Source organism: Zootoca vivipara, chromosome 2 (genome assembly GCF_965207765.1).
Source record: "Zootoca vivipara chromosome 2, rZooViv2.hap1.1, whole genome shotgun sequence".
Taxonomy (NCBI): Eukaryota; Metazoa; Chordata; class Lepidosauria; order Squamata; family Lacertidae; genus Zootoca; species Zootoca vivipara.
In genome coordinates, this window is record NC_142584.1 from 77783433 (window position 1) to 77810295 (window position 26863).

Sequence of the window (26863 nt, forward strand, 5' to 3'; positions counted from 1 at the left end):
CTCTTAAATGTTCAAAGTTGGGGGAGTGAATAAGAGGCAGATGAACATGATAGTAAGAAATAGCTGCATTCCTATTTGTCTTCCAGTGTGGAATGGCAGTATTAAAGAGGGAGTCCCCTTCCCCCTTTTGCTTCTTTACCTATATTTAAATTTCTTGGTAGAGTCATCAACCAAAGACTGTGTGGAATTTTGAAAATACTGGAAAGTAGTGGAACAAGGGGGAGGAAGGTAGGAAAATTTCTCCTTGCCCCCTCTCCATTCCCCCCTTCCAATCCAATGCATGCCTCTTATATTTTTTTTAAATGGGAAAGGTATTTTCAACTCGAGGAATGATTAAGATTTTTATCGTAGAAATGATCTTGTGAATTTTTCCTGTGAGTGGTTCAAATGAACGCATTTCATTTAGGTTTTTGAAGGATCAGGTGTTAATTTTATTGGATTAAATGTTTTTAATTCTACCCTCTTAGAAAACATATGCTTGATGGGAACAGAGCGTAAGAACAATACCCAGAACAATACCCACCCACATGCCAAGATTAAAACACCACTTTTAAATGCTTAACAGATGCAAAGCTTCTAGAAGAAAAAGCAAGTTAAAAAGAGAACAAGGAAGAACCAAACAACACAGATCACAGTTTCAAAACTAATAAAATAATTCTGTACATCTCATGGTTCCAAAAACATTATAAGTAAACATGATGTCTAATCCTCCAGAAAAAAGTTAGTATTGAAATGTATGTTAGCTAATCATAGGCTTGTAATTGTGAAGACCAACATACAGCCCCAAAATAAGGAGTGAGAAATTATTTTCTTTCAGGTTGAAGTGGGCTGCTGCATTGGAGCTGCAGGGAGGCAGCTCCTCCCTGTAATATCTCCCTCAAACAAAAGTCTCGTTTCTTTTTCCCCACTACCCCACTGTTTCAGCAGTTTTGCTGCAAGCAATCAGTAATGAAAACATTTTCCTCTTCTGGGAATTAGGCAGGAGGGAGATGCCCAGCTCTGCCTCACTTCCTTAAAAAAGAGAGAGAGTACAGTATCTCAGTGCTCGACTGTGTTGCTTGTGGCATTTAATTTTATTTCACTTCTTGTCCAACAGTTAATATTTGTGTGTTTTCTTCATGTATGCACTTGTTTATCCCCAAAAGACGTCAGAAATGTATATTCCTGATAGAAAGCTGGGTAAATACTATGAAGGGTAATTTACAAATCTCTTAAAAATGCAGGGCACATTGTGTTCATGGGCCCAGAGGGGGCAGGGGGGAAAGTCAGTGTGGTGCAGTGGTTAGAGAGTTAGACTAGGGAGACCCAAATTCAAATGAGACCTACTTTGCCATGTAGCTTAATGGGTGACCTCGGATGGCCTAAGCCATCTCACAGACTGTTATCAGGATAAAGTGGATGGTGTATGCTGTCTTGAGCTGCTTGGATAATGTATAAATATACTGACAAATCAAGACCCCTGATCTCACTTTAACAAGGAGTATGCCCCACCCTACACCATCCTGAATGCACAGATGTGCAAAAAGATGGTATTCAGAATTAGGGGAATAAAAAGTGGGCGTATTTGCACAAAAACCAATGTAACTTGAAAAAAAAGTTCTAATAATGGGGTGGGTGGGATGGGGCAGTAGCAGGGAGGTGTGGAAACAAATGCATTTACTTTATATCAGGGGTCAGCAAACTTTTTCAGCAGGGGGCTGGTCCACTGTCCCTCAGACCTTGGGGGGGCGGCGGACTATATTTTGGAAAAAAATATATGAACAAATTCCTATGCCCCACAAATAACCCAGAGATGCATTTTAAATAAAAGGGCACATTCTGTTCGTGTAAAAACACACTGATTCCCAGACCATCCACAGTCCGGATTTAGAAGGCGATTGGGCCGGATCCGGCCCCCAGGCCTTAGTTTACCTACCCATGGTTTATATTAACAAGAAGACTTGTACCTCTTTAGTGAGGCAAGAAAGCAAAAATGAAGTGGAATGCTAATGGCTTGAAAAAGACAATATATTTATTTTCCAGATGGCATCATAGAAGTTTTGTTGTCTCCTGTGTTGTGTCACCCTCATCCACTGCTGTCTCTGTTCACAGATTTTTAATGTTTCTGTAATGCTTCAAAACTCTGCAAAATCTGTTTCACCAGAGTCAATAAGAGAATTTCTGCATCCTGTTCCTATGAAACAAGATAACATCTGATTTTGTCCAGCTCCTAAAACTCAACCATAAAACAATATTCTTTTCCCCCACAAGTTCTTCATAGGCTTGAAATGTTTAATGAGATTTTGCTGATCCAGGGCCAGTGTTTACCAGATGACAGTAGGATGAAAGTACACACCGCACATGTGTGCATCTTGGAAATATATGTGAAAGTTTTCTGGGTCCGGATATTGGGGTCCCCTCTTAGCCTTAGATATTTTGATTGCAGGCAAGGTCTGCCCAAGTGCGTATATTCTGCAAAAAGGTCAGAAACCTGTTTATTAAGTAAATGTTGGGAAATGCTTACCAAAATATTGCACATTGAAGTTCCACTTCCCCCACAACTCAGAGCTTCCTTGCTGGAGTAGGACCAAAAGTTCACATGGCACAGCATCATGTTCCTAGCAGTGACCAGTCTCTGCTTCAGAGAAGCCCACAAAGTTCACTACCCCAGCTCTGTTCCTTTGGCATTTAGCTCTCCCATTCCTTCTTTTTGCAGAGCCAATGCAGCTTTTGCGTCCTGCTCTTATAACTGCTTCTAATCATTTCCCGTCTCCTCTCCTAGGCCTGTCTCACCCCATCCTATTCCATTCTGCCCATCAGGAGATGTGTGCAAAGGAAGAAGTGCAAAAAAGCGAGTTCTAATGAAGAGAAAGCTCTTGCTTCTTTTCCACCTAGTGGGTCAGGGGAGGTATACCACTCCTGTTTTCCTGGTAGCCCTTAGACTAAATGCATGTGGCATTAAAGCCTCTGCCTGCCCAGGGAAAGATGCACTATCTGTGCATGCCTTTAAGAATGTGTGGGATGTTGCTGTCCTCATTCATGGAGGTCCCTGTGGAACTGACCCTGGTTTAATGGCAAAAAGATCCACTGGCAGCAGATAGGCTCCCCTCAGGACAACTTGGCTCCCATGGTCCCCTCTCCTCTCACACTCAAATGCCAAAGTTGTTCCCTCTTTGGGCAGCTGCGCATGTGCACAAGAGTGCCAGCCTGATGACAGTCATACATTTTTATGTATATAGGAAGATACTCTGAAATTAGGGCAAATTTACCCTATTAAATCATCTTTTTTCCATTAGTATGAAACACTGACTTTTATGTTTTGTAACTAGTCATATAACTTCTTTCTGCACAGAAAGTATGTTCTTGTAAACTGAAAAGCATGAGTCATACTGGGAAATTTCCACAAAAAACCCCCACACTGCACATTACATTACATTGCAGCAATACTGAAGTGTCACGCTTCTCAATGAGAGTTCCTTACCCCCAATTTAGAACTCAAATAAAAGTGACAAGAAAGGAGAAGGGCATATTAGAAGTCAGCAGGAGAAAAAACCCATCAAACTGATTTATGGTGTTAGGAAAAATCTCCAACTACATTTTACTGCAAATCTATACATGATCTGTGGTGACACAATTAACAAGCTACCGGATGCTTAATTGCACACCTTGTTAACTTTTTGCTTGGTAAACTGAAATTTACTGGCTCATGACGGAAAAGTCAATGTTCCATTTGCAATGAGCACCTGCCTTGCTACAGTGAGGGAAACAGCACTTGCCTCAAGCAGGTTGCTGATGTGCTGGTGAGGCCCACAATATCCTTTGATATCCAGATATTCAATAGGGGTAGGGGAGCAATGATTTGTGAGCAGAAGCTTCTGATCAGCCATTGTCATTTGACAGGAAGGTCTCTCTTTCAACCTGATTTTAATTCCACCCTGTGCCAGGAATTAATTTACCATGTTAATTATTAGAACAGAAATGAGATCCAAACTGCAGTTTCTTCCAAAGAAATGTCAAGACATTGGGATAGGGAAAGGATGCCTTCATGGCTGGTTATAGGAAACAGCAAGCTGGCATAGCTGCTGGGGCACAGAAGCACGTGAGAGACAGAGGGGCTGGTGGGGGGCACACTTCCCTTTGGAAAAGGCAAAGTGTGGGGACCATAGCTGCCAAGTTCTCCCTTTTTTTAAGGGAAATTCCCTTATGCTGAATAGGCTTCCTCGTGAGAAAAGGGAAAACTTGGCAGCTATGGTGGGGACAGCGAAGGAAGGGCCATCAGTCTTGGCAGGCAGGATGGGACTAGCTGACAAAGGCAAAAGTGAAACCAGTGGACATATGTGGGGGTGGTTGGGCTCACCACAGATTGGCTAGCAGGCTGAAGGCATCAGTGGCACAATGTTTGACTCTTTAGAAACCTAAGGTCTGATATAACTTACAGAAGATTTCATCAAATATCAGAAAGGACAAAGCTCACCACTACTAGGGTTGCTATACATCCTATTTGGAATACTGCAGTGTCTGGGCCGAAATCAGCAAAAATGTCCAGGAAAATCCAGCCATATGGCAGCCCATTAAAATTGCTAAATAAGCGGTTTGTGATTTTGCCAGAAAAGCTTGACAACTTTGCAAAAAAAAAAAAAGCGCACCACAACTTTTCTGTCCGGGTTTTCACTGTTTGGAATATGGCAACCCTAACTGAACTTGTTAGTGTAAAGCAAATCGTGGTAATAAACTTCATTCTGCTATTTTGATGGGGCATGTTTGGTGATTTAAAAAATAGCTACAGGCAGCAGAGTATAAAACTTATCTTTGCCAAACAGTGCAACTTTCTCCAAGTAGTTCTGAAGCTCTTCCTTCCTACAGTTAAACCAGAACTTTACATGAATGTCCATCTTACTCACTTTTTCCTAGAACATAACTTTTCGAACGGCGAAGGAGATCTGCCTGAGACAACCATGACCAGTTGGTCTTCTGTATTTATGCCACACTGTCCTGCCAGAGAACACAGAAGGGCTTATGTGGGGTTTCCCATCTCAGCACTGCTCAAAGCCAGGCCCTCTTTGTTTGCTTAGTTGAAATGTATTCTGTGCAACTTGCTTCCCATACAATGTACTTTTAAACACAGCTGTAGCTGATAGGAAACCATGACCATGCTTCTAATGCTTCCTGAATCATTACTCTTTGAAATATTGTGCCTTTCAGCCTCGAACACAATGGCTGCAGGGAAACAGACAAATTAACATCAACCATTATGCCAATAAGAAGAGTGCTGCAGAAAGTATGTTGGACATTGCCTTGCTTATGGCGAATGCATCCCAGCTCAAAGCAGTTGTGGACCAAGGACCTACCTTTTCAACCTATGTCCCACTTGTTGTCCTCATTGGCATCTCGCTCTCACTTCAGATCATAGTAGGCGTGCTTCTAATATTCCTTGGTATGTATAGTCACATGAATTTATTCTGATTTTGTGCTATTTATAGTATTCACTTCTCTGTTTAAAAAGAGGTGTGTTCATATTTTGCAAAAATGATTGTTATAATCTTGGTGTTCATTTTTCTATTTTAAGATGGGCATGTAAAAAAAAAAAACCTTTAAAAATAGCTATATCCTTCTCTTATAACAAAGTTCCTTTAAATAGTTCCATATAAGTGGATGGGTATATTATTATATTTTAGGATTATTATGTTCTTATCAGATTCTGTACACTGCATGAGAGACACAATCAATATATTTAATACATGAATAAATACAATAATATAGGACCAGTTCTCTTTGAAGAAGAATATGATTGATTAGCCCCTTTCAGATAGTCCCCTCTATGTTATTGCAATTGTGTCAATGGGGAAGGTGGAGCCATACCTGCTAGCCTAATCCATGGGTCCCTCACAGGTCGTACCCCCACACTTTGTGAGGGACATCAAGAAAGGAAAGCCGACTGCCTGCCCTGTGTGATCGGGGTTCCAATACATGAAGAAAATAGGCTTCCATCAGATTACGAACATGTGCAGGTTAGGAAATATATGTGTAAACTAGTGTATTTCAGCCCGTTCAATAATGGGCGCTAGAACATCCTGGGGTTCGGAGAAGCGCTTGCGCAGCGCTTCTCCGAACCCTGGGACCTGTCCTTGCTGTCGGCGGCACGGGGACAGGAACGGAGGAGGAGAAAGCGCTGCTTTCTCCTCCTTCCTTCCTCTCCCCCAGCCGCTGACAGGAAGGACGCGGGACACAAACGCCTACCTCGCCACCGCTGCTTCGCGGCCTCCCGCCGCTCCTCTCATGGGCCAGGGAGGGTTGTGAGGAGGCCTCCGCCGGCCTCCACCCTCGCTTCCCTGATGTGCCCTGCAGTGAGGCGGTGGAGCGGCGGTTGGAGGAGGCAGGGGAGGGGAGAGTGCGCGCGTGCAGTGTCTGCTGTCCAATCCCTGTGTCCCTGGGGCACATGCGCAGTAACCCAGGGACACACGGGACAACTGGACGCAGAGACACTTGCACTTTATTATATAGGATGCTACAGTAACTTTTGTTGGGTTATTTTGCAAGGCTGCCATGGAATTACTTACATGAAATATTTACTGAAATAAGATACTAAATATATTATACTAAATATATTCTTTTCTGAAAGCGTTCCTGAAATTTTACCATTCATGTTGTGGAAAGAAGTATCAAAAGGCTACAGTTATGACATTTGTTTCTGAGGAGTAATTTTTAGCTCAGGAAGTATATAGGAACTGTCCTTCCAAACCCTGAATTTATGTAGCCTGGACTATACTTTTCTTCCATCTGAACTATACTCTTCTTCCATGCTGAGGAAGTCATAGTCAGTATTTTAACTACTCTGTTATTTTCTCAGATCTATAAATAGTTTAATTTTGGCTTATAGCATTACAACACTATAGTCTCATTAGGAAATAAAAGTAATTGCTTCAAAAGCAAGCCTTCCAAGGTGTTGAAAAGGAAAGTAGTAAATATGGCTTGGAAGCCAAGGACTTGCGACTGGTAACGCCAAAGCTTGCATAGCCTTTCACCACAATGGGTTTATTATATAGGGTTCCCTTGGGCATCTTATCAACATCAAAATAGTTTTCTATTACAGAATGTTCCAAGGTACTTACTGCAACAGGAGATAATCAGTCACTGACCACATTTTGCTTTTACTTTTTAATAATATTTATAAACCACCAGCTCATAATAAATATCATGGTGGTATACAATTAAATACAATTATCAAACCATAAAATGCACAAGAAGTGACCAACACTGAATAAAATTCATTCTCTAATGAGGAAAACGAAAATGTTTTAAGCAGGCAACAAACTCTCAGGATTGTAGATGCTTATCTGATTGCAATAGGAACATTGTTCCAAATTACTGGTGCTACTATGCTTGGTTCACGGAGAAATGAAACAAATGTTCATCTATTTAGAATAGATAGTGTAAGATGCTGTTCCCCTCCATGTCAGCTGGTCAGGAAGGGGATAACGTTTCTGAGACACCTTGTGGAACATTGAGTTAGATCCAAATTTGCTCAGAGCAGACGTCTCTGAACCAGAATGCTCCCAAGAGCAAAAGCAGAAAGGCAGTTTTTGCCAGTTTCTCTTTCTCCATACAGCCACCTATCCTCCCTAATCGCCCCCTGCCAAAAATCCACTTTTCGCATAAGAGTGAGTCTATACCCAACCAGAGGTTTTCCTCAAATGCTGTGATTTTATATTTTGTTTGTATGAAATGAAAGCACATTATGAGGGCTTGGCTTTAAAAGGCACTTTTATGCTTTTTAAATATTATCTTAAATACATAACAAATAATGTTGGTAGAGCATGAGATTCTTAACCTCGGTGTCGTGGGTTGAAGCCCCACATTGGGCAAAAAGATTCCTGTGCACCCATCCAGTACAAAGGGCAGGGATGAAAACATTAGTTTATTGGCAGCCTCAGTTTCACCTTGAAGTTTAGCTTCAGGAATCGTTTTTCTTGATTCAGTGTGGAACAGGTTCAAATGTTGGGCTACTTTCCCCCCTACCCACACAGTGATATTGAGAGGCTTATAGGAGCAGCTCACTTTGCTTGTTATCGGGCCTGTGGTTTGTTAGTAGGCCTGTTCATTTTAGCACAGAAAGGGAAGGGAGGAAGGAAGTGGTTAGATCCGTAGCCAGAGAGATGTTTTGTACCAAATGTGGCCTGGCAGCTTCTCTTGCCAGATTCCAAGCCTATATTTTAGCAGTAGGACTCTTCCCCCTCCCCCTTTATCTGTCTTTTAAATTGCCAGAGCCCAGAGAAGTTGAAATCCTTCACCCCCATGCCCTGTATTGCCATGCTGCAAATGAGAGCATAAATTTACTTTCCTTGCTCCAAGTTGAATTGGGATTTGAGCTAAAGCGAACTATTAACCTGTTTTAAAATGCCAAGATTACCTGCCCAGATCACACTTTAAAAGAAAGAGAAAGCACACGCTCTGTATGTGGAATGTCTCCTAAAGTTCAAATTTATTCATAAGGCAACCAAATACAGACATTCATCCCATAGATTCTGTAGTACTGAAAACCCTGTAATAATTGTAAGACCTTTTTCATTTCTTGGCAGGGGGGTGAAATAGATTAGGCTACATGAAATGACAGTGGGATTGGATTACTATAATAAAATGCTTAACAATACCTGTACTTAAGAACGGTTTCAAGTTTAGCTGTATTGTGTAGTACTACAATAATGAAATAAGATTACTGCAATTCCCTCTGAAAGCTCTGAGCCTGGCCTTTACATCCCCAGTGCTGGTGAATCATCTGAAACTGGGTGATGTCTGAATGCATAAACCAGAGAGTCACACCCTGAGCTCATTGGTTTCTTTCCTGCCAGCAGCCCACCTCATTGATTAGATAGCAGGCATGGCCAAACTTGGCCCTCCAGATGTTTTGGGACTACAATTCTCATCATCCCTGACCATTGGTCCTGTTAGCTAGGGATGATGGGAGTTGTAGTCCCAAAACATCTAGAGGGCCGAGTTTGGCCATGCCTGGATTAGAGCATTACAGTATTTTATTTTTTTCTAATAGCTATGTCACAATGTTAGAAAATCATGTTGTGTAATAGTGGTCACTCTATACTGCTTGCATTTCTTGGAATCATATTATATTGTGATTTTAGAAGAAAGAGGATAGCATCCACATGATTGAGTCTGTACACCAAAGTTAATTTTAGGGCACATATTCCCACAGAGAGCAGCTCTTCCCATCATACAAGATACTGCTTTTGAAATTTTGGGGAGTTTCCAAAGCTGATAGTGATGTAATATGGGAAGTCTTCTGGTCAAATAAAGAAAAAGCTATTTCGCTGAACCTGCACATGCTTCAATCTGGCATTTCTCAACAGGTTCTTTGAATCATGGTTGATATCAGCTGCAAACTTTATTTTGAAAAGTCTTAATTTAAAATTAAGCATTTTTTTTATCATCTCCAGTCAGTTCATGGTGCTTTTCTCTGTCTCAATATGAGGCTAAGTTACCCATCCTGCTTAATGCTTTTGAAAAAAGTATATTTCTCTTCGTTGATTGAACTTTGTTACTAATATTTTTTTTTCATGGTACTTTGCTCTGTAATAGATTGATTGTGCTGTATCAACAGCTTATCACATTTGAATCCTGAAATAACTGAGCCTAGTTTCTTCCTTATTACTCCTAATTCCTCATAGAATGTGGTGTTCTGGCATTTAGGAGAGCCTGGTCTGTTGCATTGTTAGGATTTTGCTTGTGGAGAAACGTGGCTGGGTTTAATTTTGGAAGAACAGGAGGTTCACATCATATAGCACCCATGACTCACTGATTCTTTAGATTCTGCCTCATGTCTGTGCAAACATTATTTTTAAAACTCTGAATTAAATATTAAGCAATTTTACATTATTTCTAGACAAGTGAGAGCATTTTGAAAAGCAATATTTATAAAACATGAAGAATCTGTGTAGCTGGAACTTTTACTGTGCTGCTTGTTTTGTACAAGCCACTTTAAACAATTCAAAATAAGAGGAGACTTTGGTGCTCAGTCTTTGCTAATGCCAATTTCTCCCATCCATATTCTCACAATAGTTTCTGTCTCACACATTTTCATGGTAGGAAAAACAAGACAAAACCATCACTGCTCAAGTTCCCCTAGTCATCTCCTGCCTTATGGAAAATCTGCTCATGGAAGGTCATCTGAGGAGAGCCTTCACTCTCTCCGAATGTGGAGCAGTTCCTTCAGACTTCATGCAATTCTGTGCAAGAGCATGCATATTTAATACGGCCCATTTATACATTTTTCAAAACCTGGAAGTAAAAATAACACGATGCAAATTCCATCTCTCTTTTCATCCTGCTCTCTTTCCACCTCAGCCACTCAGGCAAAGAGAAAATGGAAGAAAACAGTAGGGAATGGTGTTTCACACAACTGAAGCCCGTCGCTTGCAAGTCCATGACATTTAGTTGAGCAGGTGGAAATGTTTTCTTTAGTAAAAAATAAAGCAGTAGGAAGTGAGCAGTGAGCTCATTTAGAATTCAAAGGCTGGAGAGACCAGGAAGAAACCTGTGGTAGAGGCTTTTAAATAATTGTAAGCAGCACTGCCTCTGGTAACAAGGTAGCAAGAAATGGATAAAGCAAAGCAAATGACAAAATGTCACATAAAATTAGGGAAACGCTGGAAACATTCTAGCTTGGGGTTGAAGACTTCAGGCCTGGTGCAATGAGGTTGAGAGAACGTTCTTTCACATGTGGTGGCCCTGTAAAAGGGTAAAAGAGTATTGGGAAATAATCCATAATGAATTGAAAATTTTAAAGTACTTTTCCCCCCAAAAAAATGTCAGACGAAAATCCCCAGGTGTCAAAAAAGGTCATTTATGTATGCCACTGCTGCGGCCTGGGTTTTGTTAGCCCCAAAAGGGCAAATGAGCTAGTTCCCAACTAAAGAAGAGTGGCAACTTAAACTCATGGAATATGCCCAGCTTGCAGGCCTAACATACGGAATAGAATGAGAGGACAAGAAGAACACACATTTAAAGAAGATTGGAAAAGGTTTGTTGAATATATGGGGAGGAATTGTGTACACTTGAAATCGTTGGCAGCATTAAGACAAATTCAACAGTGTAAACAAGTTTTGATGGATGTAATAATGGAATACTGAATGGTTTAGTTCAATGTAAAATATGCAGGGATTTATGATATGTAAAATGAACCATGGAAAGAGAAGGGAAGTCACTGATATTTTACGGTTGTTTAAATGAATATTTTAAATGGTAAAACATATGGTGTTCTCTTCAGACCCTGTCTTATCAAGCCATACCCCCTCACCAGGCCTCCTCCAAGCCACCCTCAAGAGCTTGAAGGTGTCCTTGAACTGTGGCAATGCTTGCCTGGATGGAGAAAAGGGACAGGTGCATGCGTGCGAGTGTGTATGTGTAGAAATCTGGCTTTTGTGGCTGGAATGTAACCCACTTATGCAAAGAAAAGTGCTCCAGCAATTGCTCCACCCACTTTTCCTCTGACTTGTGGCCTCCAAAGATTGCCAACAAAAAATATGTCCCTCAGGCTGAAAAAGGTTCCCTGGCTGTTATAGTTGATAAAGCCTAGTTTGTATGGATGATTAAAGTAACCATTTCCTTAAAAAAAAAAAAAACATTTCATTTCACCTACTACTTCAAATATTGGCCTGTGATTGCAAATTCTTTGTCAAGACAGCCACTGAAAAGCATCCAAGAATAATGTAATGTTTTGTTTTGCTTTTTTATTATTCAAATAGTTGGCACACATATCTCTCTTGAGATCTTCTGGCACACAAATTTTGTTACCTTGCCTTGCTGATATCTCCCCCCCCCAACAGAATTCAAATAATAATAACAACAAATCTTTCATATTTGTGCTCATTGGTAATATTTCTTTTATTATTCACCCCCCCCCTTGCAGTCAAATATGACCTTAATAATCCTGCAAAACATGGCAAGCTGGATGTCCTCAATAATCTGACAACTGGACTGGTGTTTATTATAGTTGTTGTGAATATCTTCATTACGGCCTTTGGAGTTCAGAAGCCGATGGACTCCAAAGTATAGGTCAAAGAAAAAGGTGAGTTCCTACTCATAATGTAGTTTCCATATTATTTTTCATCTGTGATGTGGGCCTCTGTGTCTGAGGAACATGGAAGACTCCCCAGAGCTGAGGCACTGAGGGAGTCCCTCCCTTGAATGGAGCAGCCCGTATTTCTTCCTCCTTTGGATTTTCCTCACGATAGTGTGAGTCGCCACATTTGGAGGTTGTGGCAGGCATGTAGTTTAGCATTCCATGCACAAACCTGAGTCTTCTGGGCTTTCTTTTCCCACGGTGGCTTTCCCTTCCATTTTCAGCTACCCTTGGTTTGTTATTAGGGCAAAACCCTAACAACAGAATTGTGATTATCCTAATTGTGGTGTAGGGAAACAAGACAGGCAAAAGCTTCTGAACTCTTCACAGTCCCACCAAGTTATAAGTCTGAGGCTTGTTTCTGTAATGTTAAGCTATGGTTTAGCATTGTGTTCGAAAGCAGCCACTGAATCAGGATGGGGATAAAGATTTAGAATCCAAAAAGGAAGAATAACTAGTTGTCTTTTAGCCCCTCTTTTCCCTCCCCTTGTGATAAGTGACATTCTCTCAGAAGCAGAAATGTTTTCTGTTCACTGTTGCCCATGAGTGAAAGCACATTAAAATTAATGTCCTCTATTAATATTATAATAAATAACATTTTAATGCAGTTACAAATTTGCATTAAACAACATCTGTAAGCATTAAATATGCTAAATGGAAGACTAATTCTGACGTAATGCAGTTTTAGACTGGACAGTGTTTCCCCCTGCTCAATACACTTCACCTCGTCTCTACAGGAAACCCAGCCTAGGAAATTCTGAACCACAGTTTGAACCACATATTTGTGGAAACTTAGAACTGTTTGGGATTTTTCCTCACTAGATCACTTTAAGAAAACCAATATGCCTCAAAGCACCACCCTGATTCCCTCCCCCCTCCCCCTGCTTGTAAAGGGTCAAAGTCAGCGCCTAGTTAATATAAGAAATCATTATGGAAATTCACACCTTACACAAATACTCATTTGCTACCAGTGCTGCACATTTAGCCCTTCCAAAGGCAGCAGAAAGGCAGAAGTGCAGAGCAGGCAGCGAGCTGATCAAGTATGAGAACGCTAAAGGATTGGAGTCAGCAAAGTGCTAGAAAAGCAGAACCCGGCACTGTACCACTGTGAAGGAGGAAGTGGGACAAGAGGGTGGCAAGGATCTAGACAGACAGACACTCAGAGAGACAGGGCAGCTGTGACAGGGAGACAGGCCAACCACGGGAAATGGGTGGCTCCTTGCTTACACAGTCTTCTCATTTACAGGGAGCTGGTACAATTTGGGCTCCTCCCTTGAGGGACTGTGAAAGGTGTCTCCGCACCCCTCACCCTTGTTGACACAAACGCCAACAAGTTCAGGTCATTTTGGACCAAGATGGAATTTCTAGGCCCTCTGACAGTACAGCTACTCTAAAATGTCACATTGCCTTGTCAAAATACTAGCACCAATATTTGCTGATACCATCTATCAAAGTGAAAGGAGGAGAAACCGTATTTCAGGCCGCTGAGACCACATAACACCGGTCCTGAAAGACCTACATTGGCTCCCAGTACGTTTCTGAGCACAATTCAAAGTGTTGGTGCTGACCTTTAAAGCCCTAAACGGCCTCGGTCCAGTATACCTGAAGGAGCGTCTCCACCCCATTGTTCTGCCCGGACACTGAGGTCCAGCACCGAGGGCCTTCTGGTGGTTCCCTCGCTACGAGAAGCCAAGTTACAGGGAACCAGGCAGAGGTCCTTCTCAGTAGTAGCACCCACCCTGTGGAATGCCCTCCCACCAGAGGTCAAAGAGAACAACAATTACCAGAACTTTAGAAGGCATCTCAAGGCAGCCCTGTTTAGGGAAGCTTTTAATGTTTGATGGATTTCTGTATTTTAATATTTTGTTGGAAGCTGCCCAGAGTGGCTGGGGGAACCCAGCCAGATGGGTGAGGTATAAATAATACATTATTATTATTATTATTATTATTATTATTATTATTATTATTATTATTATTATTATTATTTAGGAGGTGTTAGCTTATAAATATATTAATATATTTAATATATATTAGTATGGAAGGAGCTACTGGAGCAAATGAGTTTGGAAGGAGCTACTGGGGCACTTTGAGAGCTCTGCATTCTGGAGTGTGCCAGAAAGGGTGTGGCAAGGCTGTGGCATGCAGGAGAAAGAAAGGCATGCCGTTACCAGCAAACCTTCACAAAGTTTTATTCAGGATAACTTCCAGTGAGCATCAACATCAGGACAAGGCCCTGTTTTGATGATTCTTCATCAGCGAGGTTTCTCAGGTCTAAGTGTACCAAGTATGTTTGCTTAGACCTGAGAAACCTCTTAGACCTTTTAGACCTGAGAAACCTCGCTGATGAAGAATCATCGAAACAGGGCCTTGTCCTGATGTTGATGCTCACTGGAAGTTATCCTGAATAAAACTTTGTGAAGAATTTTTGAAATTATCCTTTCTGGCCCGAGTTCTTGTAATTTTTTGTTTACTTCTGAACTTACCAAGAACTCCAATTTCTACTGTTACCAGCAAACCTGGCAACTGCCTGAGGCAAAAAAAACCCTAGATACAGAAGCCTGGTCATGAGATGGTATCCTCATCTGAGGCAGCAGACTAATTTAGAGGGATAGGCCATCTGCATGCCCAGTATTAGAACATAAGAGGAGCCTGTTGGATCAGGCCAGTGACCCATCTAGTCCAGCATCCTGTCCTCCCTGTGGCCAACGGATGCTTGTGGGAAGCATGAAAGCAGGACCTGAGCTCAACAACACTCTGTCCACCTGCGGTATTCAGACTTCCTCCGACAGTGATGGAACATCACGGCCAGTAGCCATTGACAGCCTTATCCTCCGTGAATTTGTCTAATCTCCTTTTAAATCCACCTGGGTTGGTGGCCATCGCTGCTTCCTGTGGGAGCGAGTTGCATAGTTCCATTACATGGAGAAGTTACATGGAGAAGTAATGTCTTTTATCCCGTCTTGAATTGTCAAACATTCAGTGGCATTTGGATGTCCATGAGGTCTAGTGTAATGAGATGGAGAATAACATAGGGGAGTTGTTCCATCCCCCTGATCATTTTCATTAGTTGACAAAAAAAGACGAATGGCTGGGGAGGAACAGCTGGAGGCTGTTGCCATTACTCCCAACATCTGTTGCCTGGGTTGGTTGCTTACTCTGTCTAATGGCAGGCCCAGGCCCAACAATTCAGATTGGAAGCTCTTCATGTAGAGACCTGTTCTCTTATACTTTGTAAAATGGCATGCCCATTTCTAGTTTAAGGAAAGGGGTGGCGTCGCTGGTGCAATCTACTGGGGGGCACAGCGTGACCCAGTTGTGGGTCATGACTCACCAACTGAAGGTCAATAGTTTTATATACTTATCCTCATATTTAGCATACTCCATAGAACAGTAGGAATCAAAAAGGACTGGGAGGTCATATGGGAATTCTGGGGTGAAATGGTGAAGTAACTTCAAAAGGGAGTGTCTGTTTTACAAAATAGTCACCATTCTGCTTGCATCCTTTTAACTACTTTTCTTTTCTTTTTACAGAGACCCAAGATCTTAAATAAATGTTGGAGATGAATGTTATGAACTTGAGCCAGTATCTCTTAAATGGAAAACATGAAGAACCTGAAGCAATTCAAAAAAGCATTATTCTCTTTCAATTGAACTGTTTCTCCAGGAACTGTTATCCCATGCCTCCACTGGCAGCTCAGAATTCCTTGCTCTCTGTGCCTTACATGTTGAACAGAGAAAGAGGTGATTTCTACACTTGAAAGTATGGGCTTCACAGGAGTAGAAAGACAGCTGAAAATTCTGCACTAAAGGAAGGCAGGTTCATCTTGCAAAACTCAACTTTCTGATCCCAATATTTAACACAAATGAACTATTTTTTTGTATTTTTTTTCTTTACATAATTCTAGCTGCAAAATGTCTCATATTTGGAGCTTTTTCTCTTCTGCAAAGGCCATTATACCTCATGCTCCTTCAGAATCCAAGTGTTTCAGAGAAAAAAGGCTTCAGCCCCAGAGTTCTTTTTAGAATTAATTTGTTGTACTTCTTTCTGAGTTTTCTGAGTCCTTACAGAATTGTTGGTGTAAAACTCTACTGCTTTGAGAGCAGTATCTTAAAATGCAGTCCATAGCATACACTTCTCAGCGCAATCCCAGTTTATGATCAGTCATTTAACAGTGTTGATAGTTAATAGTAGCATGATACTTAGCTGATCACAACTCTAAAGAGATATCCCCAGCCATCCTCCAGATTTGCTCTAAGGACTGCACACATCACATTTATAAAGACATGTATGAGGGGAAATGTGTGCCCTAGCGCTCTGTTGGATGTGAAGATGGCACATGGTTGTAGACTCATGCTCACTATGGACAGGGCTTTGTGGGTTTTTTACAGCAATGTGGGGGGATATTTATTTGGATGTATAGTTTATCAGACATGAGGGCTCAGGTGGCCACTAGTTTCAGTTCTGTAAAAGAATGACAATAAAAAGAAATGATATAAGGAGATCCAGGAGAGAAAATTAAAAAGGGGGCGAACACAATATTCCCAAACCCTCTCTAAATATATACAAATAGCTTTTGTGAAATAACCCTAATTGGGGAGGAGAAAAGGCTAAAGAGTAAAGCCTACACAAATCCAAAATGGTCCCAAAGGCAGTTGGACAGTGTCTTGTATTCCCCCTTCTGGCAACTCCTGCAGCCAAGCTGGTGCCAAATGTATTGCTTTGCTTTGGACCACATCAGCAAGGCCAAGAGGAGGGTCTTGTTGTCTGGGCAGCCCAGGCCCTCCATGCAAACAGCCCGGACTTGCACCCCAGAGAGGTTTCCTTTCAGTTCTTTATTATAATAACCAAAAAGTTTCTGATTCAGACTGTGATTCTAACAATGTCGACTTACTGAAGACTTATTGAATTCAATGGGGCTTGCTCCCAGGTAAGTGGAGTTAGGATTGCAGCATTAGTCAACATTAACTCTCCACTGAAAGGCCCTCTGTCTTTTGATAGCACTTCTCGTATGATCCTTGTTGTACAACGATTTTCGCAGAGGACTTTTTAGGGGAAAGTCTTAAAGCTTTCCTCATTTTTAGTGCTTCAGGGGGGGAAAGGCCAGAGACTTTTCATTCCCAGACTCTGCATTAAAAAGGCTCTGTTCAGACCTCTCTGATTCTGCAGTGATGTACTTGAGACATCTACTTTTACTTGAGTTAACTCTCAAGTTAACTCTCAGGTTCACTCTACAAAAGCCATGGTGCATTTATTCCAGACTTTCAAAGGTAACTCTCAAATTGTAAGCAAAGGTCATCTTCAGTAGGAAAGAGTGTTATGCATTCTTACGCATCAAAATGGGCTTTAGGGCTTCTAACTCTCTGCTGGACTATCACCAGTCTCCCCCCCCCCAATGTGATTTCTTATTTTCAGTGCTTTCTTGGGTAATTCTGCATGATCACAATAAACAAAACTGTTCTTGAATATATAGGCTACTGTTGCTGGCAATTGTATGCATCACACATACTTTCTATAAGAAAATATACTCAATATTTTTCTTAATGTATTGTATGTTAGAACCTGCTCCTAAGATATAGCTATGTAATTATTGTATTCCATTATTGTTTTCATTTATTATATGTATAAATATTTAAATGTACATAGAACTTAGGGTAATTATTCAGAAAGTGTGGCATTTTCATTTATCATTTCAGTTGCTATTTCCCCCCACTGATTGTAAGAATAGCAGATCATTAGGGACAAATTTTTGGAGTGATATTCAGTGGTAGGCATCCTCAGAGTAGACCCACTGAAATTTGTATACTTGCTTAAGGTTATCGATTTCACTGTGTCTACTTTGAGGATAACTGAAGTTGGCTAACACCAAAATAATATTTATTTTTCTGTTTTGCCAGTAGGAAAATAGAGAATAAGAAGAGGTGGTTCTATTTCAGTGAAAATGGCTGGATTTTTTCCCAAAACTGTATGTTAGTGAGAAGAAGAATGTGTCGTAAGACATGCAATGTACAGTTTATTCTTGTTAGAATATAAATGTTACTTAAAGGGCTGCCGAATCAAGGACTGGTTTGGCTAACATGCATTGTGCTTTCTCAACCAATTCAGCTGCTTAAATAATGCAGCACAATATTCAACCCTTTGGCACAGTGAATGGTGTAATAAAATAAGATTTCTCATTTATAGAAGAAGTGCAATGCTTTTTTATGATCTAGGGGTAGTGCTGGTTTTTGGTGAACTTTTTCAAGTACAGAACATATAGCACTGATTTTACATATTTTTAAAGAAAGCTTTAGAAATATAGTTACTTAAACTTTTATGGCATTATGGATGCAATCTTAAAGAATACTTACTTGGAAGAGACTTTTAAGCAGATATGCTTAGGATTTGCCTTTGTCTTCCATGCTCCTACTTGGTTGCAATTAATGTGGAGTGGAGTGCACTTGTGCACATTTATTCCCGTAAGCTTAAACATGCTTTTTAACTTTTTAATATTGTGTTACGGCTGTAAGTCCTATACACATTCACCTGGAAGAAAGGCCTGTTAAACTCAATGGGACTTTCTTCTGAGTCGACATATAGAGGATAACACTGTACAGCATACAACATATACATACAATTTTTTTAAATGGGAGAAATGTGCAAGGAAGGAAGGGGAATGCTAATAACTTCCAAGCCATGGAGGACCAGATTTTTCTACCCTGAGTGCCTCACCCCAAAGCCTGTAAATGCCCACTGCTGGAGGCAGGAACTACAATGATTCGGATCCTTCTACTCAGGTTGGGATCTTTATTTTATTTTACTGCCGCTGAAACATGTTTTCCAGTGGTGAAGATGAATTTTCTTTCTCTGATAAATAAAGGCATTTTTGTTCATTGTGTATATCATTTGTTTCATTTCATTTACACTGACCTCCTGATCCATTTGCAGTACTTAAAAGATGAATCTGGTGTGAATGAGGACACCCGTGAGTGCAGGTGGAACCTCAGTTGAGTCCTCCAGGCATCTCTCTGCCCCTTGCAACTCTCCCCTGGCAAGACACCCTCACTGACCCTGCTCTGCACCCTCCTCAAGCGTTTTTGCCTGACTAGAACGTGCCATTTAACACTGACAATGCTTCTTGCTTACTTGGATGAAGAGTGCGGGGTGCTTGAGTGGGTAGAAATTAGCCTACTGTACAAATAAAATGGAATGTGCTGCTCTGTCTACATTTAGCCTCTAGCCCTGCCCACCACAAGCATGTCCCCCACCCACCCACCCCCAGAGAATGTGGCTCTTGATTTGAGAAGGGTTCATCATGCCTGGAGCCCAGTTTTATTAACCTCATCAGGGTTAACCACCTAGGGTTTAGGAACTGGCTCTTTCTGATTGACTTTCTCCACAAAGAATGGGCTGGTGACATAGAAACACATTTGCTGAGGAGAACAAAGCTTTAAAATGCTGTTACTTGTTTCCCATTCAATGAATTCTTGCCTTGCCTTTACCTTTAAACTTCTCCGTTCCCCCCACCCCATGCCAAAAACTGTGTGCTAATATGGCCCACTGAGGCATACCCCTGTTCTGTAATCCCTTCTCAGCTGACCTTGCTGACTTTACACATGATCACAGAGTTGGAAGGGACTTTGATGTCTTTCAAGCTACCCTTGCTTGATGAAGGCTGCACCTACAGAAATCCCAGCACTTCCCAAGGTATCCTGTTCCACTGTCCAACTGTCTCCTAATCCTTCATTGAGATCTGCCTCCATGTAATTTCTGCCCTTCCTTTTAACATGCCCTGCAGCTGGACATTCGACAGCAGGTTGATATAGGATATACAGCAGTTAGCAAGTCCCTCTGTGGTTGTGATTTTTTTTATATCTTCCTATTATGAAAAGTGTCAGTGCCTGGTAGCTACAGCCTGTCACAGACTGCTCTCACCTCTTAGTGATGGCATAATATGCAGTTGTGAATGTTTCCTGCACAAAGACCCTTGGCCCAGTACAATCCCCAAACTTGCCTTTATTTAAGCCAGCAATGGACTGGGGCCGGGCACAGAACAGCTGCTAAACATGCTGTGGTGCTTACCTCCTCCCCCCTATGCACACCTGGGAGAAGAACACAGACAGGTGCTTGCATGCACCTGGAACCACTGAAGCAAGGATTGGGAAATCTGTTACTAAGCTGGAAGTCGGACTAGATCAGGTATGGGGCTCCTGTGTCCCTCCAGATGTTGCTGGCAGCTGCCATCATCCTTGGCCATGATGGCTGGGGCTGATGGGGGTTGTCATTCAGCAACTTCTGGAGGGCCAAAGGTTCCCCACCTCTGGGCTAGGTAGCTGACAAAGCCCCTCCAGCCCTTATGACTTTATATGATGAAGTGAAGGTGACCAAGATTATAGGATTCGTTTCATAATCCCCACTTCCCGAATGAGCACTAAAGCTGCCACAATATGCTGCTGTTAACACTGCTAAGAAACCCCTCGTTTTACAGGAATCTGCATAGTAAGTGACTGTTTTGCTTCCCTTTGCAACTTTTTTTGTTTAATCTGGTCTCTACATTATCAGAGTTTCCACATTTGCTCCATTCCTGCTCGCTATGGCTATCTCTCATGTTCTGTTTCCTTATATCTCACTAGAATATCCCATTCAATGCCTCCCATTTCCTTTGCGTGGTCGTTTGGGGCTCATAAAACAAATTCCGACTATGGAGAAACATGCTTCAGTGGACGATTACCCAAAACGAAGCAGGTTTATCTTTTCAGCACTTCCTGCCTCAGGGGTCAATGTGCTGGTTATGGGAGGCACCATTTAGCACTATCTCTTGTCAACATGAAGTACACAAAAGTCACTATACATTTTCTTAGAATTAATGCCAAGCTAAAAGTGGCCTCCTAAATTCTGCACACACACACCCCAAAAAAATATCATTTGTAAAATGGGGATGGGGAGGAGGGTGCTGTGGCATACTGCAATTTAGGAGCAAAATCTACACATCTTTTTAATGTTGTAAATTATTTTAACTTTTTTTAATGATAATTTTAATGTTTCTTGCAAACCGCTTATGGTTTTACCACACTTAGGCAGCATATATTACTTTGGTTAAATGCAATAAACATTTTTTGTTTAGGCAGGCCTTTTCAGTAGTGGCGCCTGCCCTGTGGAACGCCCTCCCATCAGATGTCAAGGAAACAAACGACTACCGTGACTTTTAGAAGTCATCTGAAGGCAACCCTGTTTACTGTCTAATGTTTTTCCATTTTTTATGTGCTGTAGGCTGCCCAGAGTGGCTGGGGAAACCTAGTCGGATGGGCGGGGTATAAATATTATTATTATTATTATTCAGAAACTGAGGTGTTGCCCTGTTTCAAACGCTTTCACTGTTAATTTTATTTATTTTCAAATGTTTTAAAAAACAATTCTAGCATTTCTTGTAAACTGCTTAGAGGTTTTGTGACAATCAAGTGGTATATAATTGTGTTAAATCACTAAATAAAAATATCAGATTACTCTTATATCCCATTTAAAGCCTGCATAAATAGGCATTTCTAGTTGGCATTTCAACACCACCAAAGAGAGCATTTTGGTGAATAGACTTTTTTTGTGGGGAGAGGGGTGGTATGCCACATACAAGGTAACACAAGTGAAACGGCACCGTCCCTTACTTACTGCCAGCCACCTCACTTCAAGAGTGGAGGAGAGCTTTAATAGTAAGGCAGGTTCAAATGGGAACAGGTACCCCAATCTCAAGCTATTTAGGGCTTCATTGGTCAAAGTCACCACAGTGAATTGTACTGGGACAAATAAAATGGAGGTCAGCGAAGCTCTTTTAAGTATGGCAAGACACAAGCCCTGTTGCTAATACTACTTTACAGCTTTGCTACTGTGTCCTGAACTAAATGAAGTTTTGAAAACAAGTCTTCAGAGACAGGGGAGTGCCTTGCAATAATCCAGTCTAGATGTGGTGAGATCCTGTCTTGAAAGAAACAGGAAGCCTCAGCTGGCATACAAACTCCCTAAAGAAGAGTTTGGATTTGATATCCCGCTTTATCACTACCCGAAGGAGTCTCAAAGCAGCTAACAATCTCCTTTCCCTTCCTCTCCCACAACAAACACTCTGTGAGGTGGGTGGGGCTGAGAGACTTCAGAGAAGTGTGACTAGCCCAAGGTCACCCAGCAGCTGCATGTGGAGGAGCGGAGACGCGAACCCGGTCCACCAGATTACGAGTCTACCGCTCTTAACCACTACACCACACTGGCTATCGTAAAGGTATTACAGACCATGGAGAATATGCAGGAACCCATCTGTAAGGCTGGTGATTCCCTAAGACCTTTTCCACTGGTGACTGGGTGAAGCATCCTTGTTCTCAGTGAAATGTTGGGAGTGCAGCCCCCTCTGACGCTCGCTCCAATGTCTCTTACTCACCTCCACTTCTTCCATTCAGCATATATGTGCTTCCACCCCCTGAGGTTGTTATCCTGCCACAATTCAACCACCCCCACCTTTGCCTGTCTCTCCCCCCCCTTTTTTATTCCCTTCAAACTGACTAGGCTTTATTGTCACTCCAACAGTGGAGAATTATGGCTTGCATCCATTCTGTCAGATCTTCAGCTTATACCTGACTCCCCAAACCCAAACCCTAGTAAGCTTTAAATAAATGCATAAATAAAATAGTCAGCCCTGTATGAAAAAGCCTGCTATCCAGCAATGCTAATAAATACAACATACCGAAAAGCAGATTCCAAAGAGATATTATTTTCAAGATTGAATTGAGACATTTTTATTTTGCTTTTAACACAAATGTTCTTAAAGCCACACAACCATGTACAGTCAACCTTGTTTTGTTTTGTTTTTACAAAAGAAAGAAGCATTTCATAGTGCACATTACACAAACTTGGTTTTTGTTTTCTTTCGCTCACACTGGCCATACACTTAAGAATGTCATTATCAGAAATAAGTAAAAACTCCAAAGTGTCAAATGCTTTAATTTTTATTTAATTTTTTTGGAAAATTGTACACACAGAGACCCCAAAAGCTGTATAAGTGATATTTATATCTAATGTTTCTTTAAAAAATAGTAATAGACATAACCCTGGGATTCATTTTAAGAAATGGAATCTGAGCCCCAAATCAAGTCAAATACTGTAGAAGCTGCAGCAGATACCTGAGAGAATCAGAATCTGAGAGTGAAGATACTCATAACTCGTAACAGTGAGGCTTCCTTGAAAACTACATCACTGCATTCACTTAATTTATACTCAATCCTCCTAAGGGTCAAGCTCAGGGGTGGATGGGGGAGAGGCTCTGCAAATGAGCCTGTGACATCATACAATGTTGGAAAGGATCCTGAGGGTCATCTAGTCCTACCCACTGCAATGCAAGAATCTCAACTAGATCATATGTGATCACCTTCACCAAGAACACTCCCCGATCCCTATATTAAACATGAACAAATAATAGGTACAGGAAGGTTCACACGGTACTTTGATAATAAATAAAAAGTGAATAGCCTAGTTGGAGAAAAATTAGAGGATCGAATAAAAAGGCTGTGCCAGCATTTGATTTGCTAGCATGCACACCCATCATTTCGCTGCGAAGACATCCTTGCAGAGCAACTGGAGAACTTGCTGTGAATTCTGTTTTTATGTTACGACTATCTTCACCAATAGCGTATTTATTGATAGCAAAGGCATGTTTACATCAGCGTAGTGCCCTTACTCAACCTGAACTGGTGCAAATCCAACTGCAGGCCTGCCATTTAAAGATTATTCCCTTTGCATGTTCATCATGCCAAACCATCTATTCACAGGAGCTTCTCCAAGTCAGCCTATGCAACCAATGTGTGCTGAGGATGTGAGCTGAACATCCCTTTGGGGAAGTTCAGCCAGGGCTGGTCTGAAAATGCTGTAGGCCAACAATGAAGAGTTTATACAAGATTGATTCAGTTGAGTAACATTTGCCAGTCCCACTTCCGATGCACTTAAAGAGAAGCTTCAGTACAACGTGGCAAATATGAGCGGAGCTATAAGCAGGTAAAAAAATCCTGCATGCTGAAGGGATGGTGTGCAAGGCTTCCTTAGATTTTTGAAACCCGCCACCTTAATACACCAATCTGGTTGTGTGAATTCATCTTCTAAAGCTCTTTACTGTCCTCTAAAGGATTTTGATTAGAAGTTGTTGTTCTTCTAAAATGAGGCTGCATTTTACATTTTAATATTGTATTTTAATCTGCATGTTAATTAATTGCTTTTTATGTTTTATTGTAATTTTATTGGTGTGAGCCGCCCTGAGCCCGGTTTTGACTGGGGAGGGTGGGGTATAAATAAATTATTATTATTATTATTATTATTATTATTATTATTATTATTATTATTATTCTCCTTTGTAAAAAAAAGTCAGTCGGAAAACAATAGTCCAGCTCTAAAGAATTGTGAGGCACTTCATTTCATTAATAAGAACACACAACATTTTAAACAGAGCACCACTAGCGTTCAAATCCTATTTCAGATCTTATGACAGTAATCTAAAATTTAACCAGGGACAATGCAATAAACAAAACGAGTTGGTTAGGATCCTGCCTTCATTCCGCTTGAATGCACACAAACACACGTCAGTGGCAGTGCTCCTCCAGCAGCAACATGCAAGACACGGAAATTGTGCCCAGAACACAGAGCTGGCAAGCACAGCTGAGCAGCTATTCCACTGAGTTTTGTCTTTGAAAGCAAAGGGTAGCTACATTCCAGGAATACAAACCACAAACTGAGCATAATAGCAACCTTGATGCTATAGGCTAGAAATCCCTCCCAGCCTCCTAGGGTGGCCACTTGCTCAATGTTGTTGTTTTTTAAAAAAAGCATCACCAAAACAAGCCAAATTTGCATAAAACAAGAGGGTGGGTTTTTTTTCCCTAGCAATGGATGGAATAAATTAAGAAAGCATTCGCCAAAATCAGTATTAGTCCGTAGTTATGACAAAACTACACAATCAGTACATGTTAAGGTTGTCACGTATATCAGTGAGGCTCAATCTTGTCATCTGGGCAACTCAGGAGCTCCATACCTACTGCCCAGGCTTGCACCGGGAGAGGTCACTTCTGAGCTGCAATTGCAGTGGTTTGACTTCATGCACAGAGGCGCACTCCATTGTCTTGAGACAGACGGATGCCAACAACCACAAGCTTTTATGGAACACAGTCCACTTCATCAGATGCAAATGTTATCCTGAGTTACAGGAATATATAGTTGGGGCTGGTGGGGGAAAGACTTGAGGAAATAAAATCCAGAAAGTATGGACCTTTATGCTAGGTATCACTTCACCCAAAGAGTGAACCATGAATTTTGGCATTTTACTTGCATGTAGGCTACAGAAACAACATGTTAAATCTCTCACAATGCATAAAAGACCCAGGCATTTCTATGTACATCTACAACAGGGGTTCCCAACAAAATTTTCTCGAGGACCCCTCATCGAGCCGCTATTGTGACAAGGACCCCCATTAATTCCTAATCCTAAAATTAAAAAGTGAGAGCCAAATTAAGAGTCTTTTTATATTTTATATTTTATATTTATACGTTTTTTACAGTTCTTCCTCTTCATCTGTAGGCCTTTGTCGTTTTAACGAACCACTTTTTAACCAACGGTCCATTTTTAACTACGCGAACTGTAGCTTCCGCGAAAAACAACGCTTTGTTTACAAACACTACTGTTTTGCAAAGAGGTAGCACGCCCCAGGGAGGAGGGAGGGGAATGGAGAAGACAGGGTACCTGCGTAGTAGCGCACAAATGAAGCCGACGCGCACAAAGCATCTTGGGGAGGTGAGCGTTAGTAGAATTTGTAAAGCGCCACCTAACGGCATACAGCAGAACTACTGCCTCTATCTAATTCTAGTTTTGCGCTAGACTCTGCTCATACAGGAAGCGGCCAAAACAAAAAATCTGTTATCATATGAAATATATTTAATATATTTTTTATTCTAATATTCTAATAGCATCTTGCAGACCCCTCTGGCATAGCTCGTGGACCCCTGGGGGTCCCCGGACCACCTGTTGGGAACCACTGATCTACAACATCAAAATGCTTTATTTCCTGTCCCTGCAAGTAGTGGGAGAGAGAAAAATCCAGAATTCTACCTGCTCTTTAACTCTTCTTGGTATTGCTCAGAGAGAGAAAATGCAATTTCTCTTTCTAGATGCTTCTAGCATGATGGCGTGAGTTGTTTACTTTGGAATTGGTTGATATATTGGCCACATAGCCAGTGTGACACTTTAAAACTACTTTCAATCCTCGCTGGAGCCACAGCTTAACTTTCGAACCTGATTTATTTGTCTTTAACTTTGATACTAAAAGTAAACTTTGAAGCTGCTTGAGATTTCTAGGAATTCTTAGGTACACACTGCCCTGTCACAGCCTCCATTACAGCATGTTCTGAAACATAAGTAAGTAATACCCCTTTTCTAAATAAATCTCCTGATTTAACTCCTAAGGTTCCACTGGTGAAAATGTCCTATAAGCAGCCGTCTGCTCACATAATAATCCTATTAATTGAATGGGGGTGCAGTTTTCACTGATCTTCATTTTTAACTGCAGCTCTTTTGTCCCTCAAATCTTCTGGGTCTCTTGGGAGCAACATGAGAAATGGAACAGGGACGTTAAGTGAAAAATGCCATTCTGCCCCAGGAGCCTCCACAAGACCCCAGTTTCCCCCATGACTGCAAGAAGCTCTTTAGTTTCCAGACGGTCAAAATCTTACCAGTTTCCACACTAGGAATTATACTCCTGTCT

At 41.3% G+C, this 26863-nt stretch overlaps 1 protein-coding gene across 3 annotated transcripts in view; it reads left to right on the plus strand.

Annotated features, from left to right (window-relative positions):
• Positions 1 to 18986, plus strand: part of NINJ1 (ninjurin 1) — a 27422-nt gene extending 8436 nt beyond the window's left edge. For all 3 annotated transcript variants that reach the window (XM_035106312.3, XM_088662230.1, XM_088662231.1), the window contains 3 exons: positions 5182 to 5413; positions 11897 to 12055; positions 15641 to 18986. In XM_035106312.3, coding sequence (XP_034962203.2) covers positions 5182 to 5413; positions 11897 to 12042 — 378 coding nt within the window. In that variant the 3' untranslated portion in view covers positions 12043 to 12055; positions 15641 to 18986. The remainder of the gene's footprint in view (positions 1 to 5181; positions 5414 to 11896; positions 12056 to 15640) is intronic.
• Positions 18987 to 26863: the final 7877 nt, after the last annotated feature.